The sequence below is a fragment of the Amphiprion ocellaris genome, chromosome 6 (genome assembly GCF_022539595.1).
Source record: "Amphiprion ocellaris isolate individual 3 ecotype Okinawa chromosome 6, ASM2253959v1, whole genome shotgun sequence".
Classification (NCBI taxonomy): Eukaryota; Metazoa; Chordata; class Actinopteri; family Pomacentridae; genus Amphiprion; species Amphiprion ocellaris.
The window spans coordinates 21,969,347-21,991,409 of NC_072771.1; the positions used below are offsets into that span (position 1 = coordinate 21,969,347).

The following is a 22,063-nucleotide window of genomic DNA, read 5'->3' on the forward strand; positions in this document are numbered from 1 at the left end:
GACCCTAATAAATGAAAACTCATACCAATAGATAAGGCGATTCATAACGCTCAAATGACAGAATTAGCCAATTTCTTTTTTGAACTTGGAGAGAATTAATTCCTACATGTGTCCTGTTCTACTCACCCTCTAACTACCCCCCACCAATCCCTCACACATACACACACATTCAGTTCATACACACTCTCACGCTCTTCAAATCTATCTGGTAATTCAGTTCTGCCCGACACTCATCAGGCTATTCATTAAGGCCTGATTGGAGATGGATATTTCTGTTCCCTCATGACAGAATGGAACTAGGGATCAAACTGGGGACATTACAGGATTTAGAAGAGCAACGGCAACACACAGCGGCGTTCAGTGTGAGTCTGTACACTTGGACATGTCTGTGTAAATTTGTGCTCATAAATGTTTGTATTAATATGTGTAAATGTATGCCTGGCGGTTTAAGAATCTCATTTAGTGCTTTGACTCCTGTAGTTTAATCATTTAGATCATAAATTGAGAATTAATTCAAACAGAACGGGGCAACAAATGATCCACTTTTAGCACTCTACTTAAATTGTATTACACTTTTAATGGGGTTAATAATAGACGGCATTAGCAACACAGGAAAACGACACTACAAAGTGTTGTATTAAAAGGATTAATGTTCTCCCTTCAGAATTAAAGCCAGGTCTTGGAGATACAGCTAAAACTAACAAATGGCCCAGCTCTGGCTCCATGATGGGGCCTCAGTCGCAGCCGCACTACAGTAAGAAGACAGCAACTGGGGCCAATATATCAGCCTGCCAGACAGGGAGCATTCATCTGCCATGTGAGGAGAAGTCACTTTGAAGTTCTCTGCAGCGAGGTGAAAGAGCAGCCGTGGCCTCAACCTCTCTGTTTATGTAGCCGTACTAGCCCTGGGAGAGCTCTTAATGAATGATGTGGATAGATGGACACCACAGCTAAAAGCACACACTCACACGTCTGTGTGAGGGCCAAGACACACACCAAGGATTTACACATACTTTATGTTCAAGTCATGGAGGTCATTTGTACAATTCATGCAAGCATGTACTCTCTGTCTACATGCATTATAAACAGAAAAATGCATCACCGGCAGACAAAGGCTTCAGCCTCACTACTATGTTTTCTTTTAAAAACAGTATTTTAAATTAAAAACTATTTCCATCTACATGAGTATTTTAACAGTTTAAAAAATAATCTCCATTTCTACTAACACTCATGAAAACACTTACCAAATGACTGATAAAACTACTGGACATAGGAATTGTCACAAATCACTTGAACGTCAAATTGCCTCGTGTGGATGGTAGCAGTAGCAGCATGATCAAATGCAAAAGCTACCTGCACAAAAGCCATGAGCCCCCAAAAAATCTGCAAAACCTGTATTTTGCTATTCATGTTGAAATAATATGTAGTCAAGGCCAATGTCGTAGTTTTCTTCTAGAAAAAGGTAATGTATGTCAAATAAGAAAAGATATGTAGTGACTGATAAGTCAATGTGGATTTCTGCCCAACCAGATGAAATGAGTTTTCAAACTAAGACAAACTAAGACAGTTTTAGGAGTCCTAACATGGCAGAGTAGTGTGGGCACGACACGTAAATGTAGCAAAAATTATGCGTTTAAAAACTGTGAATGTAGCCTGGAGGTACTGCCTGAATTACAGTAATAGGTTTCAAATATGAGCAAAGACTAACCTGTTAGAAGCAGGCTATGCCAACAACCTCCAGCGATGTCTCTCACTGGCAAGCTTGGTAGAGTCACCTCCTCTGGGAACAGGATGTTCCTGTTTGTGTTCCCACATGCCCGTCCACAGCCCCACTGAAACAATCTGCCATCACCTGCATGTCATCAATTAGTAAATTAAATTTAATTAGTAAACTAATCAAGTTTTCAATTTAAAAAAAACTGTCATCAACAGATTATTTAGGCAAACTAATACATATAGAGTTTAAACGTTACAATATAAGATTTCATTTAAAAACAAAAATTCTAAATTTAGTACACAAAGACATTATTATGTAGAAAGATTCATGATGATATCAACACATAGAAGATGTTTTGAACTCTGTGCAGTTCCTCCATTAATTGCAAAGTACGGCCGGGGCCTCCCACCCCCTGCAGCTCGTATTGCATCTCTCTCTTGCACACCTCTAGGAGCATGTTGTCCTTGTTGTGCTACTGCTGCGTGGGGGCCTCTGGAGATAAATTATGGATGCAACGCAAAAGCTGTAAAATTTGTTGTATCTTCTATTATCTTCATGTTAAAGGCCACAAAAGCTCTTCAGTGAAGTCAGCCATTAAGAAATGACAGGTATTGCTATCAGGCTTCTTTATAGGCTATTACCTGCAATGACAGCAGCTGCTGCTGCACCACTGTACGGCCTATCACATTATTTGCAGCTAAAGTCAGCTACTGTGTCATTTTGCCTCATTTTCTTGACAGTGCTATCATAAATCCATTGGGCTGCAGGGGAAACTGTCGACTACCTCGATTATCTTCATAGCCTGAATGAATTCTGAAATGTATGTAACAGGCAATGACTGTTATGGATCAGGAGCCAGGGCCATATTCTCACTAACTCTCTCTCTCTCCTTCCTTGTATCTCTCTCAGGTGATGTGCTGATCGAGGGCTTGAGGGCTCAGATATGCGCATAAAACTGAGTAAAAGAGGCGAACTTTGAAGCACATGGTGACAGCTCTTGACTACTGACGTCAGCTCCATTTCTTAAGGTATTCTAAAGATATTGAATGGTCAATGATAGGATCCTTTTCTTTTATGAGGGGCCATATTGAAGACAAAAGGTAAATGGTGCAGTGCACACATAAAGAATACAAATGACTGTATGTTTTTGAAAAAAGGGAACTGTTTTAATTATTATCAATTTTATGATAGCCTGTTAATTGAATATTGTGTATCCTAGCAGACCTACACAGTGCTTTACAGTACCTGTAAGAACAAGGTTGTGATTTGCCCCACAGGTGACCTTCGACACATGGTGCACACACTCCACAAGGCGAGGGACAACCACATTTTCATTAGAACCGCTGCCAATTTGTCCATAATCATTCTGCCTGTAGGGAGAAGAGCATAAACGCATAATTAAAAACATAACTAGTCACCTGCAGGCATTATCTTCATACCCTTTAATCACATTTTAAAGTATATACAACGCATTTTCAAAGCATGAAGATATTGCACATCTTTCAGTTTCTATAGGGTAAAATAAATAATCTAATTAATTAAACTATTGCAGCGAGCAGGTTCCACTGGGGACTGCGAAACATATGTGTTTCCTCCCGTTTCTATGAATCCTCTTTGTGACAATAACGAGACACAGCCCTATCAGAAGTGAAACACCTCACTAACTAATTAGACTCTCAGGCTGCAGTCTGACAAAATAAAAAGAGAAAAGTGCTTGAAGGGAGACTTGCTCTCCCGCAATTTGCATCTGCCACTTTTTACTGCATCTGTTCCAAGTGCCATTCAACGTTCTCTTCCTCCTTTTGTTGGGAAGTGTTGAGCCCCAACTATTTAAGCTCACCTCCTACCTACCCAGAGCTTTGTTCCTGCTCCTCTGCAGACCAGTAATGAGCCAACCGCCACAAAACTGCTAGGAAATTAATGACTCATTACGGACGAGGCCTAGACCGCTCCATAGCCTCTCCTCCTCCCCCGCTCCACCCACATGCCCACATGTAATCCTCTCTCTCTCCCCCTTTCTCTCTCGTACCCTCATCCCTTCAGCCCATACAGAAAGACCCCAACACCTCCCTATCAATTAGAGCCTATTACAGGGCTCCCATGCTAGCAGGGTAAAGAAAGAGGGCCTTCACAGCTCAAGAGTGTGTGCAGGAGAGATTGGGAGAGTTGAATGAGGAGCCTTAAGGTGCTCCTTTCACACCCTTGCCCTTATCCATTATGCCAGTCTGTAAAGCCCCCTAGGAGAAACGTGCAGTCCCAAAAAGACTTGGGGATGAAAATAAGTCAAGGGAGGGATTCTTGGTCACACCTTTTCCCTTTTTCCTTCTACTTCAGTGTCAAATTATATCATAACTAGTCCTTAAGCAAAGTAACATGGTCACTGTGCTCCTCCTTTAAACGGAGTGTTAGAAAAAGATGTCGAGCTCTGAATGGCATGCATTAATCATACCATCTGCGTCTGTATTCATAGACAGACAGACTGAGACAGATATTAACAAGATAAAAAAAGTGGTGGACAAGCACCTACACATGAAAATTCATGTGGTTATTGATTTCTTTTAGTTTCACTCCCTTTTACCCTCCATTGCATCCCCTAGGCAATACCTACTTATTCATGGGATTGTTGGTCTTTGTTCAGAGGCAAAAATACTGTTCTACATTGCCAGCATTTTAGAATATCTTTTTTTGTTCCCTGATAGGATATGTATCAGCTTTTCATTCAAGCATTCTATGCTCACTGGCTTTTGAAGCTATGGTGCATTTCAAGGCAATCCCTCTGAGAGTGAATGGGTGAGATCACATGGGTTTGAGGTGGTTTAGAATGGCAAATCCTGCTGAAAGTGTCATTTCCAGTCGGAGACATCAATTTGGTGTGTGAAACAGGGGCCCAGGAGAGCCCGATAGCCCGGGAGATTCCTGACAAGAGCAAAGGGCCTGGGGATCAGCTCATACTCACCTGGATAAGAAAGGAATTTCACAAAGCGCTTCAAATACATGAAGCAAAGAGTGAAAAGAGGAAGAGCGGTGGAAACACGATTGACAACTTAGAATAAAGTGCAGAGAGAATGTAAAAAGAGAAGGCCTGTTTAACATCACTTCGACAATAAATGAGTGGTCTTTGTATAGCACGTAATAACTTATAGCCATGCTGCATTTGTTCTTCAGAGGTTACAAAAACAGCATCTCAAAAATAAATATGCCATAAAGAAAATCCCGCAACCACACAACTAAATCCAATCAGATTAACAGCGATACAACTTCTTGTCCTTTTTGACTTTGATACTATTGTATAGCTGTTTACATTAGTTAGAAAAACACACAAAAAAGGAGTTGATCAATGACCTCCATCTGGGGAAAACTGTCAACGCTCATAAATATGGTTAATAGGGAGATATTAAAACACTGACATGCACAAATTAAAAATCAAAATTATTGGTAGCACTATTTCTGGCCAAACATTTTGGTAACTGTAAAACAGTGCACACAGGCAGCAGTATTATCTCTAATATAAAGCCTCAATTAGCTTAAGTGAGAGCAAAATGGCTGATAATTATTGCACCAGCTCATTAGACTTGTTTTGACACTAAAACCACTTAAATCACCACACAGGCATAAACACCAGCACAGATGCAAATACACACATGCAGATGTTAGAGTTTATTCTCGTCATAATGAGGCAGATACTGTACAGGTTGGGTTTTACTCGTTTAGAGGAAAAACTAAACACTTCAAACAAGATTTAATAGGGTCTTACCATTACATGGGCAATTTATAAATAGTGTATGGATGGAAAGTCTAATAAAATGATACCTGACAGAAAAACAAATGGCAACAGAGCTTCGGGAAGCAATGTCTTAGTGAACCTCCGGTCTAGTTAAAGACACGCACTTACGTTTTTACCTCATAAGAGCAAAATGCATAAAGCTTAGTACAAAATGCTTGTGTAGTTTTGATAAGATCTCAGGATGAAAACTGATGATGTAGAAGTCAATAACAAAGTCATACAACTTTAGAAGACATATCCTTAGTAAAGCAAACAGGATTGATTGCTGACTATCGATTTGTTGAAAATATTATCTATGAAAAAGTGGGGAGCACAAAAGCAAGGCAATCATGCTGTACCTGCAATAGATCTTGGCTAATAATGATACAGGCTCCTAAAGAATAAAATCCTTGGGGCCGGCCATGAAAGTTTAAGATTCAATGCGGTAAAATACAATGTGCCGTAAAATATTAATGTGTGTGGTAAAATTATGCTGGTGGTAATATTTTAGATTGCTGCTGTCTGTAAAAGAGACATATCTGTATTTATTTACAAGCAGGGATAGTGGATGGGGGCTTTGTTTGAAGCCATGTTTATGAATATCGACTCTGGCTCCTAGGTAAGTGGCTATAAATCTGCAAGAGGATCTTTGTAAAGTTCCCTTGGAGGACATAACTTCAGGTCTAACCGTCTCCTTCCTTCACTTGACTTTTAAACATTTAGATATAGCCTGGCCAACTACATTCAGAGCAGCTTCTAAATTATGAAGGCTTACATTCTGATAGTCCAAGTGTTAACCAATCAAAATTGATCAACTGTGCTAATAGATTGATCGACTATGGACACATAGGTGTGCTGGGCTCTTGATCTGGAGTGTTTATGAGTTTGGGAATAATTAAATGGATCTCTGCACAATTTGTTATGTTCCAGATGTTGATTTGGATGTGAAAGATGTGTTAAACCCTTGAGATTCACACCATCTACCCACACTCATTTAAATATACTTACACCAGATACAGATCATTATTTTTTTTTTCCAAGTCTGTATGTAGCATTTAACTTTTCATCCACATCTTTCAATGCTAGTCTTCTTGGGTAAAATGATGAAAAGTGTGAACTACTTGAAACCGAGAGTGTGACCTGTGCTAATGAGGGGAGCATTACTCGTATGATCAAAAAGATCATATATCACGTAGCTCATATCACCTAAGGCTATCGAGACCAGCTGGAAAAGTTCTATACGTCCCCCCTGGATGAACCTTTAACAGATGATTCATTTACACCTTCTTTTTATTCGTCACCATATCTTTGACATGTTTATCTATTTATTTTGGTTCAAAGTTCGGAAGTTCAGATCACAGGGGTGATTGCATTACTAATAGTGCGGCAGTTGGCTGACCTGGAGATGATGGACACAGAGGTCTGTATCCTCTGGCTACGATGATTACATAGGAGCGAGGATTAAGAGAACTGATTTCTTTCCCGGTTGAGTTCAAAGGGCTCAATCAAAGTGTTTCACTGCTGAACTATTGCCCCTCACTTTCAATGCATAATTAACTGACAAGTGGTGATAAGGTTGAGCCCTGTGAAAATACTGTTTTTTGGTTTTCCTGCCTGGTGATGAATGCAGCAACAGTTGATGTCACTGTGTGCTAATAAATGTCTGGAAAGCTTCATTGATCCAACCATCTAATTCCAAGAAAATAGCTTCCTCCTGAGCTAAATTGGAGAAAATTGACAACCCTCCATTAAAGCCACAACTCTCTCTTTCACTCTCCCCTTTTGCTTTTCTCCATTTCCATTTCTTTTTCCCCAGTGTGACTCCTGCTTTCTCCAGGCTAATCCTCAAGGCCTATCCGTTTATGTAGAACCTCAACTATCTCTCTCTTACCATTCTGTCCCTGACGCTAGCTGACACTAGGTATCAGTTCACACCCTGAACACACAAAGAGAGGTGCTAAACAAGGACTTCAGGACATGTCACAGCACACTTAAAGGGCTTCACAGTAATACAGGAGGAGTTTAGACATGGCAGAGTGAACAGAACACATCCACTGAAGGACACAACACATGCAGCATACTGTACACACAATCAAGTCTGTTTTGTCATGGTGTAAAACAATGGTACATTCAGTTAATTACACCGTATGACTTAAATATCCAGATCACCAGATTAAAAAGGGAATGAACAGAGCAAAATATGGCGATGTAAACTGAAAATACATTCTCACATTCCTTGATTTTGTGGCATCATATTTGGTGTTGAGTGTAACAGTCACAACCATATGACTCTTGATTCTCAAGAGAGTCATATCACATCTTCTGGAATTCAAATTTATTTTTTTCTGAGACCACGTGTGTTTGCAGTTATGCTAGTTATACTGTGCTTCTGAGATCTAATGCAATTACGCAATGTTTAGTGCTTAATCAGTCTTGATTACCTGTTGAACGTTCCAAAAAGGCAGCCTCCTGGCTCTTGGAGACATGAAGGTTGAGCTGCACTAATTAAGAATGATGCAGAAATGAAGGAGAAGGAAGCTAAACAAAATACATGATTATAAAATTGAAACGAAAAATTACAGTACATAATAGGCCCCTATACCCAAATAGACCCACCTTATGATCTACTTATTTAGGATGGTTTTAAGATTTTTTTAAAAAGTCTTTACTTTCTTGTCTTGTGTTACAAGCTGTGGGAATTCCTATCTTTGAGTTTGCAAACCACAAAAAAAAACACACATTTCCCGGGGTTGAGCCCATCTGAGCATACTGTACTGGCTCTCTACACTTAACGATGCACAAGTTGATGCCCAGGTTGCAATCCAAGTCTGCAACAATATGCACCAGTGAGAACAGTTGTTGGCAAATTTAAGTGTGTTTAAGTGTTGAAAAGATTGCCCCGTCTATAACATGGACTGCTTAAAAAGCCTAAAGCTTAAAAGCTTTAGAGAGATGGACCACTTTTCCCCGAAGTTAGTGCAATCACGTAGTGTGTATATATATATATTTTTCCCCTCCTCTCACTTCCTGTTTTGTGACTGAAAATCATGTGGAGCCCACACCACTTTAAGCCAGTATTTACAGTTACGATCTGGCTGTTGTTTTCCAATGAGCCGAGCTGATTTGCCTTTTTTATTTATTTTTTATTCATTTAGCTGTAAGGCAGAGTGTGATAAGACAGAACGAAGACTTCCCTCATAACGAGGCACATGCCAAGTCTGACATAATCCAATCTGGTCCATTTTCATCAGCTTTTGTCTTGTGTTTTTTGCTTCTCTTTTGGACTTTCCTTTGGTTCCAACGATGGCTCAAAAACCTGAAATGACACAATTCGGTCGCACTTGTATGGTGGTAAGGCTGCAATCAAAACGGCTTTTCTGCAGAAAAATCCTTGAAGACCCACACACATTTAAATCTGGCCCTGGGGGCAACAGGCTCTAAACCACTGAGATAAAAAAACATCCAGGCCAAAAGCAGAAATATATATTTTAAGGAAGGGCTTACCATGGCAACAAAAAGGCATGTCAAACTTGTGGAAAGGAGCCATTCTGACTGAGGAGTAAACACAGACCAGTGTGCCCGTAGGAAAGCCTAGGAAAAGCTCTCCGCATATTAAAGGACCCAGCCTCACACATGTATACAGCAGAAAGAGAGACAATGGCGGTAATAACAGGCGAGGCGTCAGGGTGCGGAAAAGACGGTTAAACGGTCATTTGCGAGAAGAAACGTAACAGGGTCTAATAGAGGCTGTGCCATAGGCAGGGTCTCACTGAAAGAGGCAAACAGCGTCTACTTAAATATGTTATTTGGCCTCAACAAGAAACATTCCTTCCAGTCCACTGATCTGCACTGAGTCAAAATACGAACCATTTACCAAAGAAGCTTATTTACTACATCAACACCTGGTTCGGAGAGTCCACGTTCCTGTGAGGCTTCAGATCACAGATACAGTATCACACTAAAACGTGCAGCTGAAAAAGGGCAAAACGTCGCAGGCCATGAGAATCAGCAACCGCAACTTCCAGGCACAAGTTGTGACAAAAGTGACTTCAGACAGGCATGACATAACAGGACCACAAAGTACTCGATGTTTTATGAAATTGTTCATGTGTGGGTATGTAAAGAAATACTTTCGGGTAAATATCAGACTGCTTTGCCTCAAATCAAAGACAGGGAGGAGAAATATGGCACCCTGCTGCTCTGTGGCATACTGTGCCACCTTTGTGGCGTGCCGTTGATACGCAATGAGGATATTTTCAATCTTCAATAACATCTGACGACAGCAAAACAAATTCAACAGGGAGGTGAAAGAAGGGAAAAAGACCGAGTGGAATTTTCACAAATAAAAACCTTGCCATACTCTCTTTTTCTATTCGCACTCATGCCGTGAATGCTTATATTTCAAGTGTAAACACAATCAGTGCTGTGCAGGAATGATGAAAAGCCGTTACTCTTATTATAGGGGAAAATAACAAGCTCTCATGAAGGGATTGATTGTTTTCAAATCGTAGATCTTTGTAAGAGGAGTGTAAAGTAGAGCTAAGTCTCCATTATAGGACGCTGCTGCTACATTGCTTTTGATTTTCTGTCAACATCCCTCTTACCAACTAGGCACTGTATTTACTAAATGCATCGGGGCCAAGAAATGGATTGAAAATATTGTTCGTCTTCTGCAATCCAAATTGTGTCAACCAGTTGGAGGTATTGCAGGTCTTTTATTCTGTGTCTCACTCTGCCAATGTTTATAGATACTGTAGGACTCTTCTGAATAGCTGACTGCACAATATGGGTGTAGTTACTGTAACAAAACCGAACATAAATTAACCGTGAACCATGCAAGCAGGCAACTCACTCCTGCAAAGCTCTTTTTCACTGATGCGGGGATTATACACAGAAAAGGAGTCTTGAACCAAGTGAAAACTGTTCCCCACACACACTGTCCTCACACAAATCAACGCCTGCTTAATAAACACGTTTTTTTCTCATGTTTAACTGGTTTTACACCCCAACACTGTTTAAAGATGGTAATGATTATTGAAATGTTTTCAACAAATTTAGCATATGAAATGTAACTTTGAAAAGTTGACAGGCATGGTGTATGATAATGTTCCCAGAAATTTAAGGAGGTAATATATTTTAATGTCATGTTTCATCTTCTCTTGAAATTCTATTGTTCGTTTAGAGGTAAAAAAAAAAAAAAAACGCATTCCAACACAAGGCTAACATTAGTATCCTACACTATATCATCACATTACAAGAGGGTTGTTTCTTGACTGTTTAGCTTTTGATTTCCACCACACACATTCAAAGCCTAAACATACAAACGGGTGACAAATTGAAGCAAAAGCCTGAATAAATGACTGGAGAAACACAATGAATACAGATGTTTCCACACAGGTACATTGCATGGTACAGTAAGGCAATTAAAATCCAATCATGCACTGTGCTGTGTATAAAAATGCTGAGCAAACCCAGTAATTTCTGACTACGTAACAAGATGGAAAGAGGTAAAATCGAAGTGACTTTGAAAGAGGGTTCACTGTTGGGGCATAGACGGCAGAAGCTTTAGTCACAATGATTGCTCATTTGGCTCATGTTTCAATAGCAACAGTGACTAAAGTATTTAGATCTGTGGGAAAGGCATCAAGTAGGGTCAGAAATTGTGGATAACACATTTGATGACCATGATGCTTGTGCTTTAGCGTGAATGTAAGGAAAAGGTGAAGAGCAACTCCTCTTTAGGTGACTATGAATGTCAGTGCAGGATGTCATTAGACTGTCAACAACAACAGTTTGTCAACGATTACATAGATGGGGATTTTATATTAGAATTGAAGCACATAAACCCTCATTACAAGGATGACTGCATATTTGAGAGTTTAGTGGTGTACAAACCATAAACACGTCTACAGAGATGTGGAATTAAGTGATAAGATCTGTTACCAGTTTCTCGACAAGTGGGTGAGTGGATGTCTGACGTACATTGGCAAAACAGTGCATGCCTTAACCATTGACTCCTACAGTGAGGGGATCTGATGGCTCTGGTTTGGCTTCACTTGTGCCCTCAGGATCACTGTTAATCAACACAAAGTTGTTCTTAGTGATCACCTTTATTCTATGATGGGAGGAGCCCCTTCCAGGTGCAAACACCTTTAATACACAAAGGAGTCACTGAGGGGTTTCATTTAAATTATGTGAATTATTTGCGGTGTTCGTTTCAATCACCAGCTCTCAGCTCAGTGCAGCTATGAGAGATTTTGGACTAATGTGTTAGACAGCGCTCCTCACTACCATCTTTAAAACACCAAATGATGGACTATCTTTTGAAAGAATGGTGTGCATCAAAGTTGAGAGACTCTGGAGAATTAATGCCAAGGTGCTTTGAAGCTGTTCTGTTGTTGGCACATGATCTTCCAACACCTCACTTTATGTTGTTTTTTCCTTTAATATGTCACCCATCTCTGTGTTCACACCTACAGATCACACACACTTAGCTACATCTAAACATACATAATGCCACATAAATACACTGAGCTTGCATCCTTCTCCAGTTTCTATGTGCCCTACCACACTGTCTATTATGAGTCTGTCATCTGCACTCCTCACCCTTCCCCTCTCCCTCAGAGTCATGGCCCCTCTGTCCCTTCTAAGCACCCCAATAAATTCAAATGTAATGCTCCTAAATGAGATCACTTACATGTGCCATTTCTCTTCAACTATATTTATCATCTAACACTTTGGCCTTCATTAACAAATAGCACTCAAGGAGGTGGCAGTGGTGGGTGATTCCTCATCCCTCCCATGGGAGAAAGAGAGAGGGAGAGAGAAGGCTGTCACCAAAGGACACCAGCTGAATTGGGTGGGGGTTAACACTTCACTTTGTGAGGTCAACTAAATTAGTAGCCAACAGATCTTGATAAATACAGTAAGCTACAGTAACACAGGCAAGGATGCACCAGAACACATTCTGTGATTTAATATGTTGACATTCAAATATAAATAGATGCAGTTTTGCAGAATTTAAACCTAAAGTGTGAAGAAAATTTCAGCTCCCCAGGAGGACAAGGATATAAAGTTGACTCTATTCACTAAAACAGTTCACAATCAGAATTTCAGCGTGGAACAATAACGTGCTACACACACTCACAGACGTGCACACACAGAATACCACCTTTACAACACTATCAAACAATAACTACAAAAATACAGAGGCCACCCACTGTCCAATGAGCATCAACTAACTAGTTTGTCCATTTACATCGATGAATTTAATTGGCTGTCATCTCCAGCATTGTGAAGGCAGTGGGGTGCATTTGCACGGTACTCCTCCTATAATATTACACAGCGTTCATCACTTAAGGTTAAGCCTACCTATTGTTAAATTTATAGTCCGACTATTCTTCTTGCTCTGGCACTGTCTCCTCATCTGCATTGGCAAAAAGAAAACCTTCAGTTTAGCTATTAATTATCACGACAGTGGAAAGATGCACAAAGCAAGGGTAACCCCCTTTTTATTTCCTTTAATAAACATTTTAAAACAGCTTCATTATAATAATGTATTTTGATTAACGATGTTTACCACAGTGCTGGTAGTGAAAATTGCTTTCCCATAAATTAAACCAATAAAAGTTAGTTGATGAATTATTGCCTAAATGTAAAGTGTTACAGTCTAATTCATTCACAGCAGCCCCACTCCGTAAAGTATGTGCAAAATCTACATATTCACAGAATAATCAACATAATTAATTAATTTGATTTCCAAGCAACTATCCTGATAATATTTTTTTGTTTTCTTTCATTTTCAAATATCCGTAATTTCCATTGTGAACAAATACAGCTATGAAATACTAATATGCTGTGTTATTTTTTACTCTGAAATATCACAACATGCAGTTATCGTAGAACATGTTAGAGAAGGTTATGATACACTTTATGTTGAGATTAAGCATAACTTTTCAACACCAGTTCATTTGAACAACTTAAAATATTCCAAAAGTAAATTCAACAACTCCACTTTGAGTTATTTTGCAATGTGTATACATGTCCAATTTAACTTGAATCCATCTAATGTATACATACTTGCATGCTGTATATATACATGCATGTAATTCTAAATTAATTCATTAAATGCTTTTTAATTGTTGATGATTCATCATTAAGAAACACTGATATAATCTGATATCTAACCTTTATCCATATTTTACAGAAAATGTATTTAAATCAGATTTGCATTTAAATATTTGACAGCTACAGTGAAAATGAATAATTAAAGCTAGGTTTGTTACACTGAATCTTCATTGGAGTCAGACGAGAGAAAGACACGGCAAAAATTAGTCAAGACAACTGAATGGTATGTTGAATGTTTAGAGATGTCTTTTTTTTTTTTAAAGTGGATATTGGTTGATTGTAGGAAACCATTTTTTAAAATTATATAATTAAGAAGCCACCGTCACACAGTTTAGTGTGAATGTAAAACAAACTGCTGATATTTTGGCATAAAACATGTCAGGTAAAATCAAATAGACAATTTGTAATTCTGATTCCAGCTGACATTTATTTATTTATTTATTTATTTTATTCGGATGGCATTATAGAACATAACTAAATTTTTTCACAGCCATTTTCGGTTCTTTTCTGATAACTGCTTGTTCATGCTGATTTCAAACAGTGCTTTGTGTGCCTCTTCAATTTAACAGAGCAAAAGGCTGTGTACCCTCAAGGTAAATTTACTATCTCTCTCAAAAAATAAAAAAGCAAAAAAAAAAAAAAAAAAAAGAAAAGAGGAAGGGGGGCTTTGTGGGGCAAGTCAAACATTTTAACATCTCTGTGTTTCATCTAAATCACTGACAACAAAATAGCCTCTAGCATGACTCTCTCCCTTTCCCTCAAAGTTAACTATGACATCTGGCATGGGCTCTGAACACCATGACAACAGACACCACGACTACAGACACCACGGCAGCGTATAACTGTAGTGCAAGAAAAGAGACAGTGAGGAAGAGAAGGGGAGATGCACAGCTTGTTAATGGGGGTGAATGCAATGTAAAGAGATCAGTAATTCCCATTATTTAAACAACTCCCAATAACAAGTGGATTATGTAGAGCCAGGCTATTGTGAAGACAAGCGTCGCTGTAATGTTTCTGATGCAAATCCCTTTCGGTTTCAAAACCGAGCAGGAACATAAGGGACATATGGCGGTAATGGGCAATGTACAGTAAAATACATAATTTGCGATAAGCTAATAACTGAGGACACACACTTGATTTACAGTGAATATTTGAATGCATTATTCATTTAACTATAAAGGATCCAGAGGAGATAGTACATGAGCCCCTCTGTGTGCCCTGGGGCTATTGTCATGGTGGGCATAATGGGAGGGGACTGTAGCGCAAATGTTGTCATCTGAATATCCTAATGCTGTAATTTAGGATGGAACTCTAATCATGACGAGAGGCCTGAAATGATGTGCAGATGAAGACTAAAGGAGTGGTGACAAAGTGACAGAAAAAGAGGGGGAAAAGAGGGAGGAAGAAAGTCTCAGCTTTGGTGAAGTGAGGAACAGTGTGGCAGGTAATACTCTGGACACTGCCACTCATTTTCCCAATCAGGCAAAAATTATAATTTTAATAGACATTCAATTAGATTCATTATTTCACATTTCTTCCTTGTGTCGGTCAAGACCCCTCTCCATTCAGATTTATCTCTGAAACACATTTTTGTTCAGAGAAAACGATGGATTGACAATGCAAGGGAAGAGTGAAGTCAATTTTGCTTGATGTCACTGACAGCTTAGCATGTAATTACTGTCACACATGCACAATAGCAGTACTTAGAGAAGTGCAAGGACAATCAATTTAGCTTTCAGCACTGCAACTTCAGTATAAGGACATAACTTTATTTTAAAAAGTAAGAGTGGAGGTTGTTTAAACGTGGATATATATAAATATATGGGGTGTTTTGGACTTTTTTCTCCACTACCTCTTAAAGACCTGGGATGGATTGTCCAGCAGCACCCTCTTGTGGAGTCTACGTTAATTGCAACCAATGTTCAGTATTGCAGCTTCTCTCTGCATCCTGCTGCAGTACTCCTCCTCCAGCTGCATCTTCCCTCCAGCCTCTTCCTGTCGGAGACGCCCAGCCACTTCCCCTTTTCTCTCACACTGCGTCTCCGTCTGTTTTCCTCACTCGGGCTTGGCGCGATCTCAGTGACCTCTTAGTCAAATATTTAGATGGTCGATTTCAGCCCCTTTAAGGAACTGCCTTACAACCTCTCGCCATAAAGAAATCGATGGGATGAGTTCAAATGCCAGTGAAAATGTTCAAACATAAACAGGTTCATTGGGAGGCTATGGGGAGGGGTATTGGCAGAGGTAGAAGTGTTGGTAGCAGGGAGTGGGTGGCGGCAAAAGGGGGAGTCTGATGCTAATGTATGCACAGCCATAGAGTAGTTATGCATATGCATATGGGTAGAGAGGGATTACACACAGGGATGAGAAGAGATACTGAGAGGGTTTAAAAAGAGGGTGAACGCTCGGGACACAATGAGGCAAGGCGGGGCATTTATGTTTACTAATAGAGAGAACAGAGGAGAGGAGAGGAGAGGAGAGGATTTGGTACATCATGGCAAAAATGGGCTTCGCCTTGTGCTAAACAGAGTGACCTCTAGTCGGGGCCTTGGGGGAAGAGGGTGTGGAGGGGGTAGAGTAGTTAGAGCAGCCTACTCTCACTGTTCCCTTCAGGGAGCAACACTGCACCAAATAGCATGGACAAACCAGGGCATTAATATCCTCACACTAACCCCCTGACAATACCCCATTATGTATGTACGCCTCTGTGCATTACACACCTTGAACTAGAAACAATTGCGCCCTTTTTCTTTCTTTCCCTTCAGCACTTGAACCACAGCCAAGAAATGCAATGAGCACATTTTATTATATATTTTTTTTATATTTCATAGCCACACAAAAAAAACCACAACAGAGAAGCGGAAGTGCATACACACACAAACACACACCACTGTACACCTTCAGTGTGTTCTTTACATAATCAGTTACCTTGTGACACCCACCTTCGCTGCAAATGACTGTTTGCCTTTTATTCTGCTCAATGTTTTCTCTCTATCTCTCCCTTCCAGCCATGTGTATCATCTCTAATTACAATTCACACTGATTCCAGCCCGCCATGCTTAAACCCAGCCTACAGTATAAAATAAGAAAGCAGCTTGTAAGGTGCAAAGGGGCACATGACAACTTAGTCGCAAGGGAGGGGGTAAAGATGGAAAAAAATCTAAACACAAGCTCTAGCCGTGGGGTAACAGCATCAGCACTGTATTATGATGTTTCTAAATGGGGAGCGTGTCTCGTGACACGGGTCCCTGTCCAGATATCGATTGCTCCTGTGGCTGCAACACTAACAGCAGTGGAGAGCCATTGAACTTTAAAGCAAATAGTCCTTCTCCCCCGCTCAGCGTCCTCTCACAGGCGATCAATACAGGTCGGCCCAGCACGGCTAACACCTCTATCTGGAATAATGGCCTTCCTCCTATAGTTACTGACCAGGAAGAGATACAGACTGACTGGAACAAGTTGGAAAGGGAGGTTCAAATAAGGAGAAAAGTGTGCACTAAGGATACGAATCAAACATACACATCATTTATTTTAAATAATAATACAATAGTCAATTTAAAACAATATAAAACCAGTTAATCTAAGATGAAGGACACAAAAAACCGATCAAGGTACTGAAGCTATTCCTGAAGCAGTTTTAAATGAAGGATTAAAGCTGTAATCTCTTTATGAATGTCAAAATATTGAATCCATATTTAAATAACTCCAATTGATGTAATTCAAAGATTAGTAGCAAGCATTGAAAAATTATAATATTTCTGAAGCGGCTCAGACAGCAGTAAAACCGCTGGTGATTGGACTATCCCTGCCTATTGTCCTTTAACAGTCTTCCATTTATTTGCATGCTTAATAGGTAGAGGTGGGCTGGGCGTCTGTTTGATCACCATTAGCCCTGTATTAGCTGTGGTGACCCTAATGTTCCCCACTCCATTACTCTGCTGCAGGAAATGGAAGTGGAGATGATGACCCTGAGAAGAGAGGAAGGCCGAGGGGTTCAGCATGGTTGGGCAGAGATCAAGTGTGAACGGGTAGAAACGCCCATCACCCATTCTTGATTACCATGGAACCTCTCGGGAATCCAAAAGGATACACGCTGTATTCACCTCGTCCTTGTCAGAAACACAGGAAAACATGCTATAAAGTACCCTCATCATGTACAACACGTGTTATCAAAATAGAGCTATTGTTGTCTTATATGTCCAATTTAAAATATTCTTATTTCACAAAGAATCACACTGTCAGCAAATAAGCATGCCGGGCATTATAGTTATTCACTTTAGGTGAAAGAAGGTTTCATAAATTGAAAAAATAAATGTCGGTTTTAGTTTGTATAAATACCCTTTTCATGAGCCAAACAATACCAAAGAAAATCTAATTTTTTCTCCTTCTCTGGGTGCCACCCAATCACTGTACAGAGATATTTTGGAAATTACGTGCCGATGGACTAGACATTGATTGTGCAAAGGTTTCTCCATCCTAGTTTTTCTGTTTAAGGGTATTACTGTAAAACAGGCAACTGGATAATAGCAGGGTTCAAAGCAATATGCAAAAAGAATGCAGTTTTTCCAGCTGAAATCATCTGATCCCTTCCATGCCTGAATCGGCTTCAGCTGTAAGCCATCGCTGAGTAGGAACACAAAGGGGAAAAGCAAATGACAGAGAGAGAGAAAAAGAGAGAAGACAGACAGGAAAAAAGAGAAATATGAGAGAATGCAGTGTTGTACAAAGTGTTTAAAGATGGCTAATGTCAGAAGTCAGAGACAGCTCTTGGCATCAGGAGTGGGGAGTGTAGCAAATCATGTGGCCAAGGCGGAGGCCGTCTGAACATGGAATGTAACAGAAGCCTCATATATGGCGGCACTGCAACTCAAAATCTCTTGGCTTGTGGATTTCTGCAGCAGCAAGCTACTGTGTAGGGAAGTGCTGACTGCTGACTGAAGGAATTTCACTTCTGAGGATCAGAAGGAGATCCATCCTGACAAAAAAGTCCCTCATTAAAGGCTCAGGCAGGCTGTGTCTGAGATTACAGCAAACATGTTTGTTAGCGAGTGTATGCATTCTTCTAGGCACGCAAGAGAAAATAATTTCAGAACTTTGCAAACTTTACATAGAACTGCCATGTATACAGCATAAAACATCACATTTATATTTCCCAGAATATGTGGACACAAGCATAAAGTCTGCTGAGTATAAAGTTTGATTGACTGATGTGTCACACACAAAAATGACGCATATTTGAATGTCCAAAGTATAGTTCCCATGGTTCATCCCTCCCAGTTCTTAATTGTGTCTTAACTGCTCCAGCCCATTTTAATGGGCTGAGGTGGGCTGGTCCACTATCTGAACTCCATTAGCCTTGTATTAGCCATACTGATCGTAATGGTCCCCACTTCATTACTCTGTTGCTGGGAGAGATGAGATGATGGCCCACAGAAGAGATGAAGGCCGGGGGGTTCAGCTTGGCTGGGCAGAGCTCAAGTGTGAACAGAGGAAACGCCCCTTTGCCCATTCTACAAGTCCCAAATTCCCTGTGAGACCTCAATACGAGTACCAGCCTGCATTCAACACGCCCCAGTCCAACACATACGCCTCGCACAAAGGATCAGTGGTTATGATTAACTCTTTGCATGTAAGCACTCCCTTCTCACACATCAAGAGGCTTCGGGAAATTTTAAAAGAAAAATGAATGGTTCACGCCAAACACTGCACTAAAGCCTCAACAGACAGTGATCCCTTAATATTCACGTATTTACATTCATGTCACTCATTCATAAAGAAAGTTTTCAAAGGATGTGTACCTAACTACTCCAGCATGTGCTTGGTACAATACAGTTTTCACTACTGACCCCTCCCCTCCCATTTTTCTAGTAATTCCCAAAGTTATTAGGTCCAATTGCATTAATTGCTGCGAGGAGTGGCCATGGGGCATTTGTAACAGGCTGCCTTTGACAGCAGTAAGCTATGCGTGTGTGGAGAAGTCAGAAACAAGTGGCACTGTCCTATAGTTGAACCCTGGAACTACTCTTACACGTCTCACCTTTCATCCTGTGACCCCATTATTTCTCCTTCCATAGAAACCTCACCAAACAGAACGTGTTTGATTGCCCTGGCCCTCCAATCTCTCTCCCTCTCATAATGTTATCTTAAGAAATGTGGAAACAATTGAACCTCCATTTGATTTTGGTGCTCGAAATGACTACCACATTGGCGTCCTCCAACAGTGTGTGTGTGCGTGTGTGTGCGTGTGTGTGCGTCTGTGTGTATGTGAGGACTTCCCCCCAGAGATCCCAGTGAGATTCCAGGGGTTGTGTGATCCAGTTCCTCTCATCATGGCAAATTGACCATGTGCACTTGACGGCCAGCTGAGTAATCTCCCGACACGTCGGATTTAACACACCACTCTGCAATCACAGAAAGAAAAATAACTTTGGGGAAGAAAAGTCATAAATAACCTGGCAGAGAGGGAGCTTCACTCTCTACTTGCCCTCTGAACCTGGTTGAGAAAACAGTCAATAAGAGAGAAGCCACATGATTTTTGCTGGAGTTATGTGGCTGCAATCATTAGGAGAGGTATATGTCCCGCAGCGCAATACTAACCTTGAATTCTGAAAATAGTCAATAAGAAAAAATAGTCATTATTGGTAAAAGGGGCTATAGGGAGTATTTCAGATGTGAGAGGGAGTTGTTACTGATAAATACTTTGACACAAGAGATCAAATCACCAAGAGGATATAACTGATCCAAATTCATGACAATTCAAACAAACTGAAAAAAAACAAGCTTTTGTTAGCGTTGTGCTAACAAAAGGTTCTATTAGGGAACAAACGGCAAAAAACAAGCATACTTTGGTTGAGTTAAAAAAAAAACGCTTAAATTTCAGTTTGCTAAATGACACCATTAAAATGCAAAGAGGGAGTGAGAACAAGAGTAAGGGAGACACAGTGCGAGACCATGAGAAAGTCAAGAAAACTGAATAAAAAACATAGAGAAGAAAGTCAGAGATTGTCATTCCTCATTGGCGGTGTGAGCAGGAAGTGGTTTGGAACCAGGAAGATGTAGGCCATGTTTTTTAGAAGGGAGGATTACACTTGGCTCTTGTATGACAGCAGACTTTTCATCACACAGCCACACTGAGCCACCACTGGGCTCCAAAATCTGTCACCAGACTCCATCAGAAGTGGCCCTCCAAATTGAAAAAGTCTGCTTGCCATCACAGGAATATAAGGGGTGAGAGATAGGATTGTGTGTGTGGGGGGGGTAGAAGTTGAAAATGTATTATGTGTGTGTGCATTTACCCAGCCACGGACCTGTCTAACAGTGCATTTGTCTGTGTGTTACAGAAGAGAGGTTGGGAGGAACAGAGAGGAGGGGAGGCAGAGAGTGAACGGGAGGGAGGGCAGTTGAAGGGTTTAGGGGGAAAAATGTGGTCATCAATTGCTGGCAGCAGATCGAGGGAGAAGATTATTGGACGGTAACCCAGCGGCAGATGTCTGATGAGTGTCTATTAACCTGCTTCCTACATCTCGTAGGCCGTGTCGCTGATGAATTCAAACCAGGAGGCCTTGTCCCGCCCAATAGGAGGGGTCGGTAATCCCTCTCCAGGAAATAGCTGCCAAAGACCTCAGGACCTGATTGGCTGTATCTGGGCTGCTCTGGCACAGCTAACAGGATAGGGATGCTATTGAGGAGATATGAGTCAACCCCTGCTGCTTCCTGTCCATTGCTCCTCTATCATCATATCACTCTGCTCTTTTATCCCTCGTTTTGTTTCCCTTCACCTTCTATCTTGTTCCTGTGTGTTTACACCTATTTGTCCACCCACTGACCCCTTTAGTTGTCATTCTGCTTATCCCTTCACGATTTCTTCTGTCCTTTTTTTTGATACTGCTTTACCCCAGTAGACCTGTAGGGTTAGAACAAGACAACAGGGAAAACGGACCTCGACTTTATTTGACCCCACAGAGAAACTCGGAGTGACTTGAGTTCACTGACAGCAGTGGGACGTACAACATCCTTGTGGCAAACCACAGTCACCAGGATCTTGGCCTTGATCCATCCAAACTTCATATATGTGGTCTGAATATAGGTTTTCATTGACTGGAGTGTGGCACCGGCCTTTTCTCTAGTCACCACTGGTTCAGGCCCACCACATTACTCCACACACAGTGCAGCGCTTCTCCCACCTGCTCCCCATCACAGATTCCTACATGGATGCACCCATAGAACACAATGGTACCATTTATAAATCTCAAGGAAAGGATGTCCAATCACAATTGCTCAAGACATATTTGAACAGGCAGAATCCTTTGAGTTAGTGCTGTTTATTTTGGCTAAGGTTATTATTACTGTCCATAAAAATATACCAAAAAGAGTTGATGTGTGATGAAATATCAACGGACACATTTCTCTAAGCCTGTTTTGGTCCATTTGGCCTGTTTGTAAAAGAAACCATGTCC

At 40.6% G+C, this 22,063-nt stretch overlaps 1 protein-coding gene across 1 annotated transcript in view; it reads right to left on the minus strand.

The window, feature by feature from the left end:
- LOC111576599 (probable E3 ubiquitin-protein ligase HERC1) overlaps positions 1-22,063 on the minus strand; it is a 297,883-nt gene that overhangs the window by 186,888 nt on the left and 88,932 nt on the right. Inside the window, exons 6-7 of the mRNA XM_055011138.1 lie at positions 2,963-3,087; positions 1,709-1,852 (exon numbers count right to left, since the gene is read on the minus strand). Coding sequence (XP_054867113.1) covers positions 1,709-1,852; positions 2,963-3,087 — 269 coding nt within the window. The remainder of the gene's footprint in view (positions 1-1,708; positions 1,853-2,962; positions 3,088-22,063) is intronic.